The sequence below is a fragment of the Aspergillus tanneri genome (assembly GCF_003426965.1).
Source record: "Aspergillus tanneri strain NIH1004 chromosome Unknown AapTan_3_pilon_pilon_pilon, whole genome shotgun sequence".
NCBI lineage: Eukaryota > Fungi > Ascomycota > Eurotiomycetes > Eurotiales > Aspergillaceae > Aspergillus > Aspergillus tanneri.
Window position 1 is genome coordinate 321,235 of NW_022984630.1, and position 20,717 is coordinate 341,951.

General features: G+C 45.6%; 6 protein-coding genes across 6 annotated transcripts; 3 read left to right on the plus strand and 3 right to left on the minus strand.

Annotated features, from left to right (window-relative positions):
- Positions 1-82: 82 nt before the first annotated feature.
- Positions 83-2,470, minus strand: ATNIH1004_003906 (uncharacterized protein; the record flags this gene model as incomplete). The annotated part of the gene is made up of 5 exons (XM_033568578.1): positions 83-553; positions 602-887; positions 935-1,370; positions 1,423-2,275; positions 2,327-2,470. 5 exons carry the CDS (start codon positions 2,468-2,470, stop codon positions 83-85), a joined length of 2,190 nt encoding a protein of 729 aa, XP_033427384.1.
- A 2,175-nt stretch (positions 2,471-4,645) lies between these two features.
- ATNIH1004_003907 (uncharacterized protein) lies at positions 4,646-6,305 on the minus strand (the record flags this gene model as incomplete). The annotated part of the gene is made up of 3 exons (XM_033568579.1): positions 4,646-5,506; positions 5,566-6,055; positions 6,121-6,305. 3 exons carry the CDS (start codon positions 6,303-6,305, stop codon positions 4,646-4,648), a joined length of 1,536 nt encoding a protein of 511 aa, XP_033427385.1.
- Positions 6,306-7,640: 1,335 nt separating this feature from the next.
- ATNIH1004_003908 (DUF3431 domain-containing protein) lies at positions 7,641-8,675 on the plus strand (the record flags this gene model as incomplete). The annotated part of the gene is made up of 4 exons (XM_033568580.1): positions 7,641-7,815; positions 7,864-7,951; positions 7,996-8,562; positions 8,621-8,675. The coding sequence occupies 4 exons, from the start codon at positions 7,641-7,643 to the stop codon at positions 8,673-8,675; spliced, it is 885 nt and encodes a 294-aa protein (XP_033427386.1).
- Positions 8,676-9,422: 747 nt separating this feature from the next.
- On the minus strand, positions 9,423-10,358 carry ATNIH1004_003909 (DUF2985 domain-containing protein; the record flags this gene model as incomplete). Its single annotated transcript, XM_033568581.1, has 1 exon — positions 9,423-10,358. One exon carries the CDS (start codon positions 10,356-10,358, stop codon positions 9,423-9,425), a length of 936 nt encoding a protein of 311 aa, XP_033427387.1.
- Positions 10,359-13,887: 3,529 nt separating this feature from the next.
- Positions 13,888-14,390, plus strand: ATNIH1004_003910 (uncharacterized protein; the record flags this gene model as incomplete). The annotated part of the gene is made up of 2 exons (XM_033568582.1): positions 13,888-14,014; positions 14,053-14,390. 2 exons carry the CDS (start codon positions 13,888-13,890, stop codon positions 14,388-14,390), a joined length of 465 nt encoding a protein of 154 aa, XP_033427388.1.
- A 5,690-nt stretch (positions 14,391-20,080) lies between these two features.
- ATNIH1004_003911 (uncharacterized protein) lies at positions 20,081-20,530 on the plus strand (the record flags this gene model as incomplete). The annotated part of the gene is made up of 4 exons (XM_033568583.1): positions 20,081-20,159; positions 20,221-20,337; positions 20,397-20,420; positions 20,499-20,530. The coding sequence occupies 4 exons, from the start codon at positions 20,081-20,083 to the stop codon at positions 20,528-20,530; spliced, it is 252 nt and encodes an 83-aa protein (XP_033427389.1).
- Between the last annotated feature and the right edge of the window lie 187 nt (positions 20,531-20,717).

Below are 20,717 nucleotides of genomic sequence, written 5' to 3' on the forward strand. Positions count from 1 at the left end.
GAATTTTCATTTGTTTATAGGTAAGATGCTTTCTATTAATTGTTTACTAAACACCCAAGTACCTGTACAAACCGAGTGTATGTTATAGCAGAGCCTCCGGAATAGATGTATCCACCCAAAAGTCATCCCACCAGTCTAAGAACTCAACACTAGTTCCAAAGGCATTCACATTAGGACCATTCTCGCCAGGGAGCTGGTAATGCTCTATCTGGGAACCCAATGTATCAGGCCCCTCCACCATTGGCACATTGGTCCGTGCGATGGCCCCATTTTGTAATGCATCCCTTTGTCCATCTAACACGGTATATCCAGCATTGGGCTGGTGATTTAACGTCTCATCGAGCAGTCTTGTGATAATTTCGCTAACTCGGGCACAATCCCTGTGTGTCACGCTGATATTGCCGTTGGCGTCATCAAACCACGAAACAAGGAGACTGAGATTGCGAATGATGGTAGATCTAGGGACAGAGCATGGAAGTGGTGTCCCCCGCACGGTACATCGATGAAGCTCTGTAGCTAGCACACCAGCCGCTGGCAGGGCATAGAGAAGACACTAGACTGTAGGTTAGACATTTGAACAAGATTTCAGAAGGCAACGTACAGTCCATGCATATTTCCGTCGAATATCACGTATGTGGTCATGAACCTTGGTGAAGTCAATGACCGTGGAGACAATGCGCATCGATACGTCAAGTAGGTCCAACATAGCGTCTGGGTTTTCACGACATCGTATGCGCTCAAGCTGGGATATCGTCTGAAGATACTCGAGATATGCAGCAAGGCTGACGATGGACGTAGATGAATCTATCTGTTCCCAGCCAGTCTCATGGTAGTGAAACTGGCGGGGTATTTTGTCCCATAATTCCTTACACTCCTGGTACACGGTCCTGGCATATTGTCAGCATCGTGTGTGAATATTTTGTCTTGGACATACTGGAGGTCTGCATGGAATGTCTTCGTTTTTTTCCCAATTGATAAAGCCAGCACCTGCTCTCTCACAGTGCCTATCATGAACCGCACCCTGATAGCTGTCGCTGGACGAATTCTTCCATCGGAAGAGGCAGCTGACTCATTCCATCCATCCGGCGATAGTTTGCTCAGCAATTGTTGGAGTGGCGCCTCATCCAGCATTAGACTATTATCTTCAATGTCTAGTGGAAGATCCGTGTCGCAATATAGACCTGGAAGTCGCGGTGGCCTTCCGAGAAAAGTGGCGAGATTTTTGTCGGTACGAAAGCATGCGATAAACACTCTTTTCCGCGCCTCCGACAGAAAAAAGGGAATGTTTAAGGTGCAGGACTGGCGACGGTGAATCCCAAGAGCGTGCATATGTGAAACCAATTCCCCAAACACTCTGTATATGTGATGACCTGTGCCATGTCAGTCAGGAAATAATATGGCTAGTGGAATAGATGGTCGCACTGGTTTCCTCAAAATACTCCGACGCAAGGACAAAGTGGGTATAATGCAGCCATATGATTAGATCATTAACATTATCATATTGTTGACAAATATCCAAACAAGCATTGCTCGCTGCTGCCATTTCCGCTGCAAATGCATAGATTCCTCCTGCCTGCTCAGTGTGACTAGATGATAGGCGGGTCTCACTCGGTGGCTCAATATCAGCCAGACCGGCAAGGGTGAAAATAGTACCAACAAATTCCCACCGTAAGTTTTCCCCAGTGAAACTAGCAAAAAAGCTTTCCGGCGTCGTATTAGAGTTGATATCGATCGACTTTTCTGCCGTATTGCGTGTGATCATAGACACCAACTCATCATCATCTCGAGGCCATCGACCGTTGTCAAGACTGTCACGGAGAAGTTTCAATGGTTCGAGAATGAGCGGTGCTGGAATGACGGTGAACCTCTCCTCCTTATATTTCTTCTTAATCAACTCTTCATACATCGTTAAGGAACGTAAAAGTTGCACCAATCTCCGCGCAACGCAGCTAAAATCGCCAGTCCATCCCTGTCGAAGAACAGAAGAGCGGGAGTATGCAGAGATGACAAGGTTGGGATTTATGTCGTGGAACACAGACATATAATTAGTCGGGCCCAAATAGGTCCTCTGTGCTGTGCTGGATGGCGTGCCTTCAGATACTCCAGTTGAACTGCCGGGGGTGTGTAGAGGACGACATATCTGAGTACTATCATTACACACCGAAATGGGGACTTTTTCCACTGGGGGAGTGACGGACGGGATGGGATCCGACTCCAGTTGTTTCTGGCAAGACTTCTTCCCGACTCGAGTTAACGGAGCGGGATGATAATAGCACTACGAGAATGAGCCACGGCGTTATTGTATATTGAAAGCCCTATTCCTCACCTTGGGAGTGAGGTTTCTCGTAACACATCTCTTACACGTAGGCTGAGCATGGTCACATCGGATCTTTGAGATGCGACATGGCTCGCAGGAGATGGGCTTCCCGTTTTTCCTAAGCAGTTCTCGTTGGACTTTGAGTGGCTTCATACTATTGACAGGCTTCTGGAATCATGCCAGGAAAGGTGTGCGCGAAGATGTAAAACCAATGCAGGGGAACGGAGTAGATTGCGAAAGGGCGGAATAGCCCGTATTAAATCGCCGTTTATTCCGATTCCTTATTACTCCGCTTAGGTATTCCGAGGCCTCGGAATAACGTTTTAGCACTATGACACATTTATACTATCCACTTTAATGTCTGCGTATTACACATTCGCTGGCATTCTATGGAGCTCGAAATAAAACTGTCATTATTATAAGAACTGGGCATTAAGATGGACCGCCAGAAAGTTGATAGAGGGGTGGAGTTGGCGGTAATTATTTCCAGCTCTGGCAAGACTTATATGAAATAAATATAACTTTGTTCCAATATGTTCAGTACTCGCAGACTTGTCATACCCCTTTCATCCTTCTGTGAAATAAGCCACGAAACGCGAGAAGGTTAATAAACTGGCCATGGAAACAATGAGACAAAACGTTTTCTGAAAAATACGATCTGCTTAACAATAAAGTGGCTAACAATCTAAGGCGAAGCATGGCGTCCAGAAGAGCTTCCATGACACGACTTAAAGCTTACCAAAAGATTAACCCGAGGAAGGTCCTGATGGGAATCATTATGCATTTTTCTCCTTTATACGGCAGGTACATTCAACTGTGCAGTGGCCATAGACATGAAACAGCTCCTTGTCCCCCAGCTTTGCAGCCCGTGGGTATGACAGTAAGGGCTTCTCTATGAATCCAGTTTTCGTACGCTATCATGCTATATGTACGCGGTATAGAGTATCGGCCGCTGTCCAGGACGTCATGCAACAAAGTGAGTGAAAACAGTCCCGGTGGCTCGAAGAAACTGGCAAAATTTTTGGCTTCTTCCTGAAAGTGCCGCCATTGCGCGAAAACAACTAGCATTTAGGATCGCAATCGGATGCCAAGAGTCTAAAGACAAGGAAAGAATAACCATTAAAATAGCAAAGGAGATGAATCTCTGCATCGCACGGAGAGCTAGCCGTTTGACTACTAATCGGTTTAAATTTAAAATCCACTGGTCATAGACCGTCGATGTACGCTGCTGCACTAAACCATGCTGCATGAACTCAGTTGTCAATACCCGATAGTGCGAGGATGCGACATGCTGCAAGGCCTTGTCTTCGACACGGCCATCCACAACAGCGTCGGTCACGTATAGTCCCATTGTTACACAATCATCTACTGGGGCATTGTTTTTATGGAGTCCATTTCTGGAAATACATCCACTTAGTCAATTCGCATACTGCAGAATAATATTAGTTATGTCCCATGCGGTTAGGCCTGGCAACATGGTCGCCTCTAATGGAATCTTCAGCGGGCGAGATTGTGATAGGCCCTCGTTGGTGTTGGTATCAATTTCGGTATGAAATATGGAGTACGTGGGGTACAGAGCAGAAATACCGAGGGATCAAGCGTAATGCTGAATGTCTGGCAGAAAGACTTGTTACTACCGGCGCTGGTATGATTGATGAGGTGCAGACAGTGCACCTTGATAGGCTTCTAAGAGCCTGACTAGGATACTCCTAACGTCAGCATGTCTTGGGTTGTCGCACTTCACTTTCTGAAATTGTGTCAAGTGCTCGTCATGTAAATGCTACACATGGTGACATGTTAGAAATAGTTAACTATCAATGACAATACACGATGTTTAATATCGTTTAATGACTCCGCTAATACACCAGTAAATTTTTCTACTTGTTCATATCTTTATAGTCAGAGTGCGACAGATGGACAGCTGCAGTATGTCATTTCAAGTCAGCCCCAAAACCACCAACAGGAAAGAGTACCTGCTTGGTTTATGGCATTGTGATCCAAGGGGCCAGGCTTGTCGCATGAGCTGTGATGTGCTGGGGTTAGTATGGAGTACACCAGCCTAATTCGGCAAGTCAAATAAGCACTAATGCAGTCGGTCACAGCCTAGATATGTGGCTAAACCAGATCTAGACCAACCAGATTATATTCCTCGGCGAAATGGGGATTCCGATTGGCCCAGAAGGTGTCAAGGCAGCAAAATCTGTGCCACTGCTCGTATTGCATATAGTATTGTGCAGAATATTCATCCCACAATACTCCATATCTTCTACTGAGAGACAGACTTAACAGAAGAGAGGAAGCATTAACACGCGGAAGACCAATACTTTCCTAGGCAATCTCCCAATCACCACTCTCAACCCGCTCAAGTTGTACTGACTCCAGCCAATTTGTCTCCTTCATCGCCGCATATTGGTCCTGTGAGATGTTTCGGATCACCTTAGCTAACTTCACCCCGCGCGACCCCATCTCATCCAATGCCATCTGACACCACTTAACTTTCCCCGGCGTTCGATGCAAGAAGAATTGCTTTGCAGCCCATACGGGCGTCATAAGGATTTGCAAACCCGCCATGGCAAACCCTGGCCGCATGCAGAATGCCACACTTTGGCACACTCGATGGGCAAAGTGGGCGGCCAATTGTTCACTTTCTTCGGCACCACCAATGCCTCCTTTCTCAATTAGCAATGCGGTAAGAGTAGTATCCGCATTGGGGACTTTAACAGCCTCTGATAACAACGTCGGTCCAGGCAGATTCACCTCCATCTGCCACGGCACCTCAGCTCCGAATGTATAAAGGACTACACAGCCAAGCCAGTATAGCATGAGCAGCTCGAAAAGATGCTGCTGGCTGAAGAAGGCAATCTGGGAGGTTTCGTCTGTGACAAAACGCTCGTCCGTGGGCAGCGCGTATTGTAGATCGAACAGTGGGACAGTTTCCTTGCACTGAAGCCGCCAATACCACTGTAATAGCTGCACTTCTAGCTGGCGAAACTCACGCAGAATGTGTCTCAAAAGCGAGTCGGGAATAGCCTGTCCATATCTTTTTTTGTAGCCATCCATGAGCTCCATTAGTGCAGGCATCTGGAGGAGAATATCAAGTAATTCGTCGTGACTATCACCTCCTAGGATTGCCCTCCATTCCGGTCGACCGAGAAATGTTGGTTTTCGTCCCCCACAGGAGTGGTATAACTGGAAAATGAAGAGATCAGCTGCAACCTGGGGCATTAAAAAAAGGATAAATAGCATACTGCGAAGTTTCGTAGTCGACGGTAGAGGTTACGATCAAAGGTTTCGTTGGTACGAGGCAGGCCTCGTTTTTCAAGCAGCTCGCATCCCAGCCGTACTTGATGTGTCCATCCCTGAATCCCGGATGGGTTATATACTTCATATAGAGCCATAGTCATGACACAACCAAGGAGATTATCCAAATTGAGTCCCCTGGTGAGATTGGTATTTGCAATCTTCTCTGACACGGAACTGTACAGCCACTCGCTTTTAATAAATAAGTCCATATTTGAATCTAGGAGGCCAATGAATAGCAGGCTCATTGCCATGAGGGCTTCATCATACAGGTCGGACTGTCCCAATGAGTCGGGGAAGTATTTATACCACATACACACTGATTGATGGGTCGCCCGCGCCTGAATCGAATCGTTTGGCATGTACATGCTCATGAATCTGCCTAATATCTGAAGGCGCCATTGTCGTCCACTATAGGGAATGTTGATCACCAAGGCCCTTTCAAGGTTACGGGTAGCATAATATTGGGCTGACTGTCTGGACTCTTTGCTCTCCCTACCAACGTATCCTTCGCACAGAATATTTGAATGACCGCATCGTTGACATGAGGGTCTTCTCTGATCACACTGGAAAGCTTCATCAGCACGGCGAGATAGTCAGTATCATTACGGGACTCGTTTCTGCCTACCCGCACTTTGCGTCTTCGACAAGTGATGCACGTATTCGATCTCCAAGCAACTCTTCCCATGACTGGTAATACAGCTAGGTCCTTCTCAAGGTAAAGTACGCGACTGGGGAACGATGCTCAGAAAACCAGTGCAATGTCTTGGTTTTGTTAGTGGGCGATTTGCGGGGATGTATGACCTTGGCGACTTGCCCAATTTGCACAGCCTCGTCCATGTGTACGACAGGTTTGTCATTTAATGAATCCTTGATGCATTCATTCTCCAAGTCTGTTGAACCTTGAACCTTGCTTATCGGTCCATCTGATCCATAATTGCTTTTTTCTTTCTTTTTCTGTGGCATTAATTATAGGTACAGAGCACTTCGGTGGGTGATCTTCAAACTAATTGTCACAGCCGGATAACGGGCATCAAGTCTGATTGGTTGTAAATTGGGGTCTCTTTCTCCATTCCTAGACTAGCTAAATGTGGCAATTTGGGGAGAAGAGGGTCTGTTGGGTGTACAATGTTGATTGACAAAGCCTCACCGTAGGTTGAAGGGCATTTGTTGGTATGGAGAGCAGGGTCATTCAGGATCATTTGAGCGCGACCGCTAAAATGGAAGCTACTGTTGGCGAGCTTAAGTTCCCGGGTATTTTTCTTCGCTTTCAGTTAAAAGGCTCGTTATCCACTCAAGGTTTTGGTTTTGCTATGAAATGGGATCGATGAACTGGACACTTATGTTTGGGTGGCAAGAAAGGTACGTGTACGAGTAATGGTCCCAGCCAAGTCTGATTATTTTGTGTGCTGTGCTATAAATAGATCGGTCGCTGGGGACATACTTGGACTTAGGTATTTTGCAAAGGATATTCCAATTGGAGTTTGCCTGCTTGAATAGCTTCACCCATCAATATTGGACCTCCCCGAGAAGTCTTTGACATTGAGCATCACAGACTAGTATTACTAGGTCCCAGTCTCACAGGAGGTGTTTCGGTTCTTACGGGAACGACTCCCACCTAGAGCAGCCCCAAGCCCATCCAACGGGCCAAGAAACAGGGCGGAGGATTTACAGCTCCACCCGGATAGGCCAGAGAGACAGGATTGGCCCCAGCAGGATGGAGGGACCCACCGGACGCGCAAATCTACTGCCCAGAACGGCCTACTGCTGGATGACTGATCAGCGCCCGATCTGGAAACAAAACAGCTCATTCACTATTTGAGCCCGTTCACAACGTTCAGAAGGGCTCCAAGATAAATTCCCGAGAACAGGCCTCATTCCCTCGGGTTTTGGAGTCAAGACTCGTCCCTCATCCTTTCCATTCCACATGTTAACGGTATAGGTGCTACTGCCCCCGATGCGATCAATGCGGCGTTGATCTCCCTGTCTTCCAGCATCGTCTGGTCCGGATCTTCCGGGAATAATGCTTACAGGTCCTGTGGATTCGATGCCGTGGATAGGGCGTTGTCTGGGATCGTTCTTGCGATTTTCGGCGCAGCATCTATGCCAGCTCTTTGTGGCCTACCTAATATCCCTCAGCCTGCTGATTTTGGCTCTCTTGTCGACACTGAAGGGGGGCGGCCTGTTCATACTCAGCAGTGCGTGCTCTGTTGCTTGCCGCATGTCCATTGCTAACATGCTTAAAGAGCCTCAATTATCGGGACCAACGAAGGGCTTAGTCCTGGCGAAGTCTAGAACGGAGGACATCTCTTGGGCGTATAATTCAACGTCAGGGTAAGTTTAGTCCTCCTCGGTCTTGGATACGACTAATGGCTCAGATGGAACTTGTTTATATATACCTCCGATGGGGAGCCTGGCTTTTATTCCACGCCTTCTAACAAGGGCCGCGAGGGGATGGCCTACCTCACGCACATCATCGATAACTACGACAGCCTTACCGACGTTACCGTTTTCATGCACGGAGGAGCCAGCCAGTGGCATAATGACGTCGGTGACACGACCTCCTCTTACCTCCTCTCCAGACTCAGAATTGAATCCATAAGGCGGAAAGGTTATGTGAATCTGCGTTGCGAAAATCGCCCGGGTTGTCCTGTAGCAATACGTCCCTGGGACCCAGCCTTCACGTCAATAGACGACATCGTTTACTCAAACTTCACCACAATATATACGGAACTCTTTGGTTTGCCAGTTGAACAGGTCCCACAGGAAATTGGTGGCATCTGTTGTGGCCAGGTTTCAGTGACCAAACAACGCATACTCGAGCGGCCACTTGCGGAGTACATCCATATACGAGACTGGGCTCTTTCAACGAGCCTGGACAATTTCACCGTGGGGTCGGTATTTGAAATGCTCTGGCATCTGGTATTCATGGAGGATCCTGTCTCGTACGTGCATTCCACTGCGTGGTCACTCCTGCTTTTATATACTGACAGTATTGAAAAGATGCCCCGATGCCACGCAGTGCTATTGCGAGCTTTATGGATTTTGTAACGGATAGCCTATATGCTTGCGATATAGGCATGTTATTAACGACCTCTTTAGAATCATGGAAACGTAGACTGGATTATACAATTATGTGCAACAATATGGAATATGCAATTTAAAAATAGTATCAGAAAATCAGAAATGCCGAGCGTGGTCAGCGCTGAGTGACATTTTGGGAATGATATGCCTCAAAAAGACAAGCTCAAGGGTAAAACACACATGTCCACCATTGCATACTGCAATTTTGACTGCTATTCCCAGCACCATTAGGGTGTCTTTGACATTCATTATATCTCTTCTCAAGGGTCATAATTCACTCCTCAATGATATATGCCGCAATTCACATAGGCATGCTGAAGTGACTGTGATGGTCCCGGTGGTTTCGGTTTGATTTTACCATTTTCCAGACCTCATATTCATCTCATACCAGACTGGATAACATGTCCACTTCACTCCTTCGTATCTGAGCTTCTCCTTAAATTTTCCTTGAAGTCAAATGTTACGTACGGGAAACTGTCGCCGGTACATATGAGATACCCCCACTAGGATAGTATCGACAAGCTTGATGTTGGATCTATATCCAACTTCTCCGAAAGGTTGTTCAGGGAACCACTCGGGTGTAGAGCGTGTTGGCATTGCAGAAAAATGCATAAAATACCAAATTATAGCTCTCCTAGAGCCCATGTGTTTCTATGTGACCGAGCGGTATTTTTTCATGTTCAAAGGAGTCTCTCAAGGCGTAATCTAGGGGTCTCCGCGCTCATGTCTTGTCCAATATGTGGCCCAATGCTCTTCGAGCCTCCCTTTCTTCCTCAGACAAGGGGGCACCTTCGATCTTCTTGATTCGACTTCCTTCCTTCATGATCATCGCACCAGCCGCCATGGCCACGACGCAGGCCAAGCCGATGAAAAGCCCGGTCGTCCACGGCGGGCGTACGTGGCGGTTCATTGCCCACATGCACCCAGCAAGACAGCCCTGCAATATTGTGTTCCACACCATGTTATGCACCACGAAAGTCATCTTCCACGGTGCTGTCGGGGGCGCACGCACACCAGTCAAAGGCGTTCTTGGTGCCTTACTAGGCGGAATCGGGGTCAGGGCCTCGCCTCCCTCGATGTCTGGTAGCGGCAATCTATACCAGGAGGCATGAACTGCGGCAAGACGGGCGATTGCGCCGTTGCGGCGCGCTGGAGTTCGGCCAAAATGCCAGAAACACCACCAGTAAAAGTCGCGCAGGCGCAGCGGAGCGAGGCCAAATCCAGTGATGCAGAATAGGCCGTTTAGTATCTGCGAATCGAGTTCGATCCATACACGACGCGACGAGTTAATGTCGTCGCACGAGGGATGACACATGGCAGGCGCGGCGTTGCAGATTAACAGGAACAACATGCCTCCCCACGCCACTACATTGAGCATATATACCGTAATTAAAAAGCCAGTGGGAGTGAGCATCCAACGTCGAAATCGCTTCAAGGCGATAATGAACTTCACTTTATCGGGTAGAGGAGGCAGTTTCTGTGAGGAGCTTTCTAGGATTGGAAGGGAATCGGCGGAATCATGAAATCCACTTGCGGACAGTGGAGGCAAGGATAGAGAAGAGTTGTCGCTTCCCTCGTGGTGGCCCATTTTGCTCAGTGAAACGCATGGCCCTGAGAATCCAACGCGTAATTCTTTTCCTTGAGGACCACGAATCATTGGGCATTGTCCAGATTAAATAGAGCGAGGCCTTTAGAATTATAAACTTAGCCTCAAACACTAACGTTTATTATAATGCCACGCTATCATTATTTTGGCAACTAGATGGATATCCTTTTGCCTATCTCTGCAGACATTGAAATCTGGCAGCCGGAGAACCACTTAATCTTGCGCCGAGAGTTCGTCGTATTCCATACGAGCTTCTAAATTGGCTAGTCTTCCGGTCGTGGTGTTTTTAGTGCGTCCGGAGTCTATTTTTGTCGATCCACTTCGCCGTCGTATTCGCCTGACATACGAGACTGTCGTATTCAATTTTTTTTGGTGTAAGTATAGAAAAATACAGAAAATACTACTATGGTCGCTCTCCTAGAGACAAGGGGTTTACATGACTGAATGATATTTTTTCATGTCACATTGGGGTATATGGGGATTCTGCAACGTAGACACTATAGATCAGAAAAGAACTTCTAGTCCAGTACACCAGGCTATATTAAGAGCCCAAGAGCAGATATATAATAGTATTAAGCGTAGAGCTTTAAGAGGATACTTATCTTCTGGATCCCCCCAACCAATTGTCGTTGCTTAAGCTCACGAGGACGAAGCCCGTCTCGAGGACAGGGACAAGGGCGACGATAATTAACTATGTTAAGGTAAGAACTAGTTCGAAACTATTTTAAAACTAGTTATATCCAGAATTAACTAATTTTTTTTAAGTTTTTTAAATGCCGAGCTATCTCTTCGGCAGATTGCCTCAGAGAATAATACTAATATAGTCTATCAGCAGAGGCGAAAAGACCTTAAGCTATAGTATTAAAAAACTAAAATACAGTATCTCCAGGTTATAACCCAACTAATAGTTCAGGGAAGAATGCTGCCAGGTCTACCTAATTAATTAGTTACTAGTTCCCTACCAGTAACTACTCAGGGACCAATTATACCAAGTTTTACAGAAAATCCTCTACAGATTGCAGCTAATTAATAGCTAAGTATTAAACTTAAGAGATCACTATTACTATATACCTCTGATACACTTAGGGAGTATTAAGACAGTGAGTAGACTGGTTAGTAACTAGTACCAAAGTAGTTATAAATTAGTTTGTAATTAGGTAAGCTATTAATATTTATTATATTTAATGTTGGAAATCAGGATGCCTAAGGCACCTTCGTATATCCTAGTCCCGCAGCGATGTGATATATCATATTCAGGGGCTAAGGGACACGTAGACATAAGGAAGCGTTTATCTACGCTTCCTCTCCTAGATAGACGAACATACTCACCATGCGATACTAGATCGCACCGATAGTTTCAATATACTATCCAGTCACCGCTATCCTAGCACCTCACGACATAGCTTCTTCCCTTATCTTCCCCAAGATTCTCAACATTTAAACATATATAAATATATATTTACATGACAAAAGATACAGCTTCTACAATAAGTATGCTTTGTATTATTTTAGGATTAGTAGAAAAGTAGAGATAGATGGCTTTAAACATATATAGGTGTTATAATATATATTATCTATACAAGAATACGAACTATTTTCCATCTAGTTAGTAACTAGTTGCCAACCGGTTAAGAACTAGTTATGTTCCTTCGCAAAACTCAAGGCGGGCGGCGTTTTCTGGTATTGTCAGGGGATTGAAAGGGCAAAATACCACTAGGCTGAAAAGTTCGATGTCAATCGGAGGGTCTTTACTAACAAGTTCTAAAAATAAAACGTTGGAGCATTGGATGCTTTGTTTCTCCGTACTACCCGCCTACCCGCCCCTACCGTCCTGGCAGCGTTCAACAACTAACAACCGGTTAACAAGAAAACTAGGTAGCTCTTCCTGTGAGCTACCTAGTAAACCGCAGGAAAATTGCAAAAATTGAACACTAGACACCTTTATCCTTAACCACTCCAAAATTCCCGCATAAAATCTGCTGTACCGGTGTATATAATAGAAGGCTGACGCTTGTAAGTCTGCCCCTTGTGCTAGTTAAAATGACTTTGATTGCAATCTCCGATAATGTTTAACCTGCAGAGACGAATATAGCAACAATTCGCAGAATAAGTAAATTAACATATGTTTTCCTTGACCTTATAAACCATACCCTAGATGAAATTGAAACCCTTTGTCCTCTAAGTTATAGATGGCACTCCGGAGCTTCGCACTCTTCGCTTGGATTGTTGGACCGACTTCCTTCGGAGCTCCTTAATATAGTCCTTGTTTAGCTTGATATACTGTCTCTAACGACCTTTCGGCGCGTTAGTTAAAGAGCTAGGTGTGCTGTAAACTTACTTCCCTAATACAGCGAGATTGTTATGCACACCCCAGCCTTAATTCGTGGAAGCCTTAGCATCGGCACCGGAAGTTGGTTTTCATGCCATAAACTGTACGAGAAGCTCTGTACAGCAGAATGCGATAGTTGCGGTGACTTCGGTGGATATCTATATATTATTACGTGCCGGCGCGTTTGTTTTCTCTGCTTTACTGAGAAAACAGACTTATCTTCCACTACTATGAAAGGACGCTATGCAAAAATTTGGACTTCGCTCCGAGGACCTAACAACTTTGCCTTCCATGAAGAGCGTTCCCGGTCGTTATTCACCGCGAGGTATTAAATTTCGTGCTCGACTTATATTAATTAATTATGGTACTGCACAGCAAGCTGGTATTACATTGGATGGATTTGTTAGCGCAATGGAGCAGCACGCCTCTAAACTAGTATTAGAAGAGCTCGAATGGTATGAGTCCCGGAGATCCCTGTGTAGGGCTGGAGTTATTTCAACTCTACGTCGACCAAGATATGGGGATGAATTCGATGGGCGTTTATCTAATCCAAAAAGGTTTATAGGAGTTGTTCGTGCGCCGTTTCTAGATCGTATGGGATCCCCCGAATGGGGTTTTTATTATTCGGCTTGTAAATCCCACCATTATAACAAACCACTTTATTGGCGTCGGAAGTTTACAACAGAGCGCTTCGATAAGCATATCAGAGAATGCAGCGAGATTGTACAAGGAAAACATAATAGATAAGCAAACAGGCAAGAACAGAACGAATAAAGGTATGAAATGCCGTAGAAGTCTATTTCCTAGGCTTGGACCGTCAGCGGGGACAGTCGCCGGGATACAAAAAAGCTAATATTTATGTCTTTTTCTTCTAGCTGTTATTCAATGCTAGACACCTGTCCGCTGCTCTTGAGCTATCTGCGCATCTTATCCTTGCCAGGCTTCACCATGCGTCGAGCGCATATATGGATGGTAGGATCCAATGCTTCCTGTCTCACTGGAGAGTATTTAACATTTGTACCCAGCCGATTGTTACATTGCTTAAACTCTTCAATATTCGTGCAACCGCATATGTACGACCGATAATACTGAATACACATCTTAACAAAGTCAGTTCTTTCTGACCTCTGTATGTAGCCAGGTAGAGTAGATTATGGATAGGAGACACAAGAATAAATCATCTTCTGATCGCGTCTGATCATTACTTTAAGAATAGACTTCTCTAGCAACGGACTAGGAGACATTTTGCGCATGACGCCGGGGGAGGATGGTGAGCTGGCCTGGCACCCGTTGTTGGGCCCACAGGGTGATGGGACAGAAAAGCGCACGACGGGAGCCCCAAGATTCCCAGCGGATGCAACAGGATCGCTCTTCCTGAGTAACATAAGCGGAGATGGTCTAACCGACATCGTCTAGGTCCTGAATGGCAATGTTGCTTACTGGCCGAGCCTGGGCCATGGACAATTTGGCGCCAAAGCTATAATGGGAAGCACACTGTTTCAGCCGGATGGAGGGAACCTCTCTCCATGCTGGATGCGAATGGCAGATATAACCGGATTTGGGGGCACGAATTTAATTTATATGCTCCCGAGGGCGGCGCGGTGGTCTATTACAATCGGTGGGACAACAGCTGGACTAATGGATATCGACTGGCTGCACTTCCACCCCTGGATGGGTTTTGTGCCGTGGACGTGTTCGACATCGGTGGCCGGGGGCGTATCCCCGGGGCGTTGTTTAGAAGGCGCTATAACTAACAGTCGATATGACTTCGAAGAGCTGGCTGCAACGACTGCAAATACTGAATCAAGTACAGGATATTCAAATTCACAAGAAAGCCGAGGACCTTATACGTAATATCCCCCCAGAAGGATACAGGGCGCTCATCGCTAAAAATCGAACACTGTACTAGGGGCGGTATCTTGGGGCGGTATCTTAATAGACCGCTACCCAAAAGAAAGCTACCCAAAGGAAAGTTACAGCAGTTTTCCGTCCAGTGGCAGAGCTACCAGCTCTTTGCTACAACAAAACTCCTTGTGGCGGTGTTGACGGATCCGTCGGGAGGGGCATTACTACCTCTAGTAACCTTAGCTCAGGAGCTTGGTAAAGGAGGCCACGTGGAACTAGAGCCAGATGAGTAGTGGGTACCATCAACGCGGAATCTCTTTGGAGATGATAATGTTAGTAATAGGCTGCCCGCGGCTAGATTGTAATTCTACATTCCAAATGGAGAGATTGATCAATTTGGAAGCAAGTTACGGCAAAAGTGTGACTGCTTCGGCTTGCTTAGAATAGAGAATGTAGACGCCATGGGAAACAAGACCATGTTTAGTAATAATTACGCTTGCCTACGACTGACTCTTATTACCGACGCAAATGGGAACAGAGCCCAGACGGCTCTTGACCCCCTCGGCTGCAGGGCAGGAGTGGCCGTCATGGGCAAAAAGGGGGAGCCTGTGGGAGACAGCCTGGATAAATTCTTAGCCGACCTAACCGAAGATTAATTGCAACAGTTCTTCAGTAATTAGTTGGGAGCGTCGGAAGAGCTCCTACAATATGCAGGGCAGCGGACAATATATAGCTCGGGCTGGTTTGGGCAGGAGAACGTAGCTCCAGTATTTCAAGCGGAACTCGTGCGTGACACGCACTATAAGGATAGGCTAGCCTAGATCTCGATTAGCATTACCTACTTTAGTGGCAATAACAGGGCGACGCAGGGGGTACGCCTGTCTAAAGAGGACCAAACCAATAAATGGCAGTTGTACAGTGCTCTGACATCCAACAAAGGGCACGCTGTCAAAAAGTCTGCTATTCTTTAAGCCAACATATAAGTTCTGCTTCCAAACCGATATAGCTAATACACCTGCCACTAGATTTCTGCTGGACCCCCTTGATCGGGTGGTGGGGGTGTTAAACGCTGACTAAACATGGAGTAAATCACGCTTTTTATTATGGGCTCCAATACACTATGATGCTGTGACACTGTACGCATAGAAGAACCTGCCACAGGTAAAGTTATTGGGAGCTACTTCCAAGCATTTGACAGGGTCTCCTACTATCCTACATGGTACTATCAAAGACAGAAATCCGGCACTCCCGAGAGGAGAAAAAGGCAGCAGCTAAATATCATGCTATAGCAATACTCCAACGTCCATCATATAAATATTCTAGGGCAAGAAATCTCACTAGCTCGACAATAGTCCCGGGGCATCCGTAGGATCCGACACAGGTATGATAAACATGGTAATATCTTGGCACTTATAAATGTACTGGACTGTCCTGTGACGACTACCCGATACAATCTGCTGCTGGGGCCACTACATAGTGTAAACATAGACAGGGGGGCTGCTGGCTCCTGTCAGATTGTAATAGCCTGCCAATGCTGGCATAGTCGTCCGGAGGGCCAAGGAAACGGACTTCTTATGATCTGCCCAGGAGAGTTAAGGCTGTCAGAGTCCAGCCGATAAGAACCGACAAATATAAAGCCCTTGTGGTTAAGAACTAATATGGAGAAAGCTTCATGCCAGACCCAGAGGCGAAGAAACTGAGAGGCCAGCTTTACCAGTGTTGCGATTAATCCGGAGCGCAAACCAATATCTACTTTGACTTCAAGGGCAACTATATAGAGTTATCCCTCCAATATGCCGGCAAGTATGATGACCTTCTCGACTGGTCTGAAAAGGTGAACCTGGCACCCAGCACGTACAGGACCATATTAACCTTTAATGCGGTGGGCCACACTCTGTATACAGTTACCGCTGGTAGACAAGGTATAAATAACATATTCGAGGTTGCCGGCCGACTAAGGCAGGTAAATGCGGTTGCTACAGACGATGGTCACACTAACACCTCCCATGTTAATAACATTGAGTATTCAGAGGGCAACAAGGTAACGCTAATTAAATACGGGAATAGATTATAAAAGCTTCGCACTTATTATCTACTGACGCGCAGGCTTGCCAGAACCAGTATTACCCTAAATAATAGTAAAACAGCCCTGCAGGATCTGCTTGGAAAGATCGTTTAGAAAACTAACAAAGCTTAGCAAACCAAGTATTTTAATAATCAGGTTGTTAAGCTAAATTAAGAATTTATCTATAACGCATTGGGCCCATTGTGTTCGGCAACTGGTCGAGAGCAAGTTAATATTCCAGGACACTGTGTAATTCCTTATAGTCCCGCACTTGGACAGCGGAACCCAATTCCTGGGAATGGAAGTTAGTTGATCGAATACTACAAGACATAGAAGTGTGATTTAGTTGGTAATATCCTAGACCAAACATAAGCCACTAAATAACTCTATATATTCACCATGGACGCGAACGTATGCATATAAAATAACCAATAACTAATAGGCTTATTAGCACCAAAGTTGGTTCCACAACAGATTACTACAAATATAAAGATAATGCTAGGCTTAATAGCTGCATGACCTATATAGCTGGATATTCTTTGGCTTGGGATTATAATAATCACTTGCGCTTTTTTACCACACAACAGGTCAAGGAAGGTAGCACGCCGGAGAGAACATGGTATGTCTACAATTCGCAGGGTAAGCAAGTTTGCAAGGTGACTATAAGAGATATGGGCACCAAGCTAAAAAAGGTAATCCATCTCACTGTAATATTTTTACGACGTATACTGGAGATGGGGTACTAGTACTGCGGCAAACAACTTTAACTAGCTTGGGCGGATTAAGTGCTTCCAGCTCTCCAGTGGTCATGGTTAAGACCAGGACTGGGTATAGCCTTCTTCGGTATCAGATAAGCGAAAATTTGGAGCTGGATGATACAAGCAAGGTGGTTTTATATGACATATACTGCCCATATGGATCCACCACATATCAAGCTCGGACGACTGAAGCTCCTCGGAAGTATCAACGTGACAATAAAAGTGGGCTCTATCTCTGTAGTGAGAGATACTATGCTACATGGTTGGGGCGATGGACGTCTGCTGATCCATTGCGAACTTTCGGCGGTCTTAGCCCTGTATGTTTTGGGATTCGGCTCAGGATCTCTCCCGAGCGGTTCCAGCAACGGCCCGTAGATAGTTTCCCGCCCGGGACTTAGTAGCACCAAAGATTTTGATATTCAACACACTTTCGTTCCCCTAAGGTCAGCCTGTCACTGCTCGGTCTTCCTATGCGGCTATCCCCTGTCCTAGTGCACTTGCCTGTTCCTGTGTGGTTCCCTACAGAGAAAAGGTGTGAGCCAGTTTAGAGCGACATAACTATAGCGGGGTTACCTTTTATGGCTAAGTGTTATTTTGACAAGACCCTATTAGTTAGCATTCTGTTCGATTATTCGGGGTTGTCCTAATTAGGAAATAGAGTACGATTGGTAACAAGGTCTTAAATGGACAATTATTGAGCTGATTGATTCTCTTGGTATGATTCTCTGTTCTGATGATCACTCTGGTAGAGGTTTGGCCGCTATTCTAATCACATGATTTGGCCTAAATAGGTCTAGAGATCCCATATTATTTGACACATTCTTTGTTGCTATCACTCCGTCCTTTGCTTGTCAAAAATACACCCATCTCATGTTGCCTTTAATTACAGCTCGAACATAATACGCGTCCTACTGCGTTTGGCCTGCCACGGGGGCTATGATACTCAATAGATTAATTTAGAACCATTGCATGATCTTCAGGATATCACCGTTGTGTGCTCCACAGCAACAATGGGAGAATTGGATGTAACGGCTGTTGGTCGGACTTATTTCCGAGTTGACAGAAGTATAAACCATTAATCAGTGCCCTTAGAGACCGGCCCTCAAGCCGTCACCTATCGGTACCCAGCACTAGTTAATAAAATGGATGCAGCGTCCCCCTTTAGGGAACCCGGATTCTGTCTAAAATGAGGTATTTCAAGGATCCTGGCACAGTGCATAAAAGAATGGTGAAAAAAGAGGGCTATTGAATGCGAAATCGGACTTAGTCTCCGTAAGCATCATTCTCCATTCTCGGGATTACTGCCAAAATTGGCAGGAGGTTAACGAGAAGTTTAGTTTCTGCGCACTTTTCGGAGAATTCTCTCAATGCTAGAGGTATCTGGGCCTAATACTAAAAGAAATCATACGTTGTACCCGTATCAACCGGTGCCTGACTACTAGTTGTGGGCTGGAACAACGCTAAGCAAGGAATTGAATTGTATAATAAATGAAAGATACATCTTTCACGAGACGGTTTAGTCACTTACAGGAAAATAGCAAAATATGGAGATTGTATTTGGACCTTGTTACTAGAGAAATCTACAAAAAAGCAGTTATTCTTTTAACGCTGTTTAAGTAGCTGCAATCCGGCTATGTCCAATATATACTTTCAGTGTTGTGCTTCGTTTAAGCTCCCCAACTATCCCTTTATTTATATACCTTCATTCTAGCCATGGACCTGCACATTAACTTTCTAACTATGGTCAAATAGACGGCGAGCATGCAATTGCTTCTCTGGACACTTTTTTTGCCTTCTGCATCTGCCTTTCCTTTTGAACTTTCGCCTGAGCTTATAGAGTATGCTCCCCCAGTCAATAATTCCGAAATCGTCCATAAGCATCTCTTCAAGAGGGCCTCAGGGTACCCAGGGTTGACATTTTCCTCAACATGCGACGAAGCCCAAAGAGAGTATATTACGGAGGAGCTCGATGAAGTAAAGACTGTAGTAAGTATATATACTCGCTCCACATTCTCTTGTGGGGAGCTTGCAAGCGATGAGGGTTAATGGTCGTGGTAGTTGACGCAGGCAAATCAACAACTCAGGGCAATACGACGGGTTATTCGAGACAGAGAGCAGCCTAAAGATTGGGGGAGTAGCTATTCCGATAATACCAGGATTCTGAACACCTGGCAGAGCTATATAGGGAAGATTCAACTTAACCGACGGGTTTCAGGTGCAGGGCGGACCTCATGGGCGCAGACGTCGAAAAACATGCAAACTTTACTGTGTTAGTATTTGTTTTTATTTACCCATGAGCCAGGCTTGTGTGGGAGGAATTGATAGCAAGGAGAGCGAGGAATGATAGTGACTAATCAACAAATCCGTGGTAGCTATATATAAAAGAATCCACAGCGCCTTAGCAGATTCGACCTTGAAAACTCTTATTCATTGCAATGATGATTTCTTCGTTTATCAAGAAACTCGCGACAATAAACGTGTGTCCCTTTTAGCCTAAGTTCGAGCATCATTAACGATAGCTAACATTAAAAAATATACAGGTATATATAGATATATGCGGAAAGAAGGTGTACCGGGCACTGATATGTATCTTGGATCAACTGGAAAATTATGCCATGAGTCGGAGCTTGCTAAGGGATAGGCTATCAAAAACCAGGTCACACTGCAAGACGAGATCTGCAATTGTCCAAATACATTTAAAAGAACTAACACAGCGAACAAGCTAACACAGTACGCTAATGATCCAGGTGTCTTACAAGGAAAGAAGCTTGATGACATGAAGGGTGACGCTGCTGCTGGTACACTTCTTCATGAACTTACCCACAGCGAGAACATTCTTGGCACTGCTGCGACAAGTAGGTCTATTGCTTGCAACCAGGTTTTGGATATCGAGAGCTGACAACGTATGTTATCAAGAGGATCATACTTTCCCATACGTAATCAATGGCAAAGAAGTAACCCTAGCTGCGTATGGAACAGGGCCAATTGCAGGGCTTGCTTCTGTAAAACCGCACCTTACTTTGAATAATGCCGGTACGTTTGTACCACAATCTCCCCCCCGAGAAACTAGTTCATCTACTGACATATAGTAGATACCCTCGCATATTTTGCTCTAGGTTCGTACACTGCTAGAATTCCCATAAATAATCTATATGCTAATCTATAATCCCGGCAAAAGCCATGTATTACTCTAGGTGCGACTGGTCACGGTACCAGTGCGGTATAGATACATTTAACTTCAGAGAAACAGACGAAGAAACCGGAGTGCTGGGATATATGCATTTTGAATATCAGGAGCGATAGATCTGGAACACAATGGGTCGCGAGTATTTAAGAGCTTTTTCGGCAAGGGGGTGTTTCGTCCATACCGCTGGGAGCCATATGCACTTGCAGTAAAATCCTAGCTTAGCTTA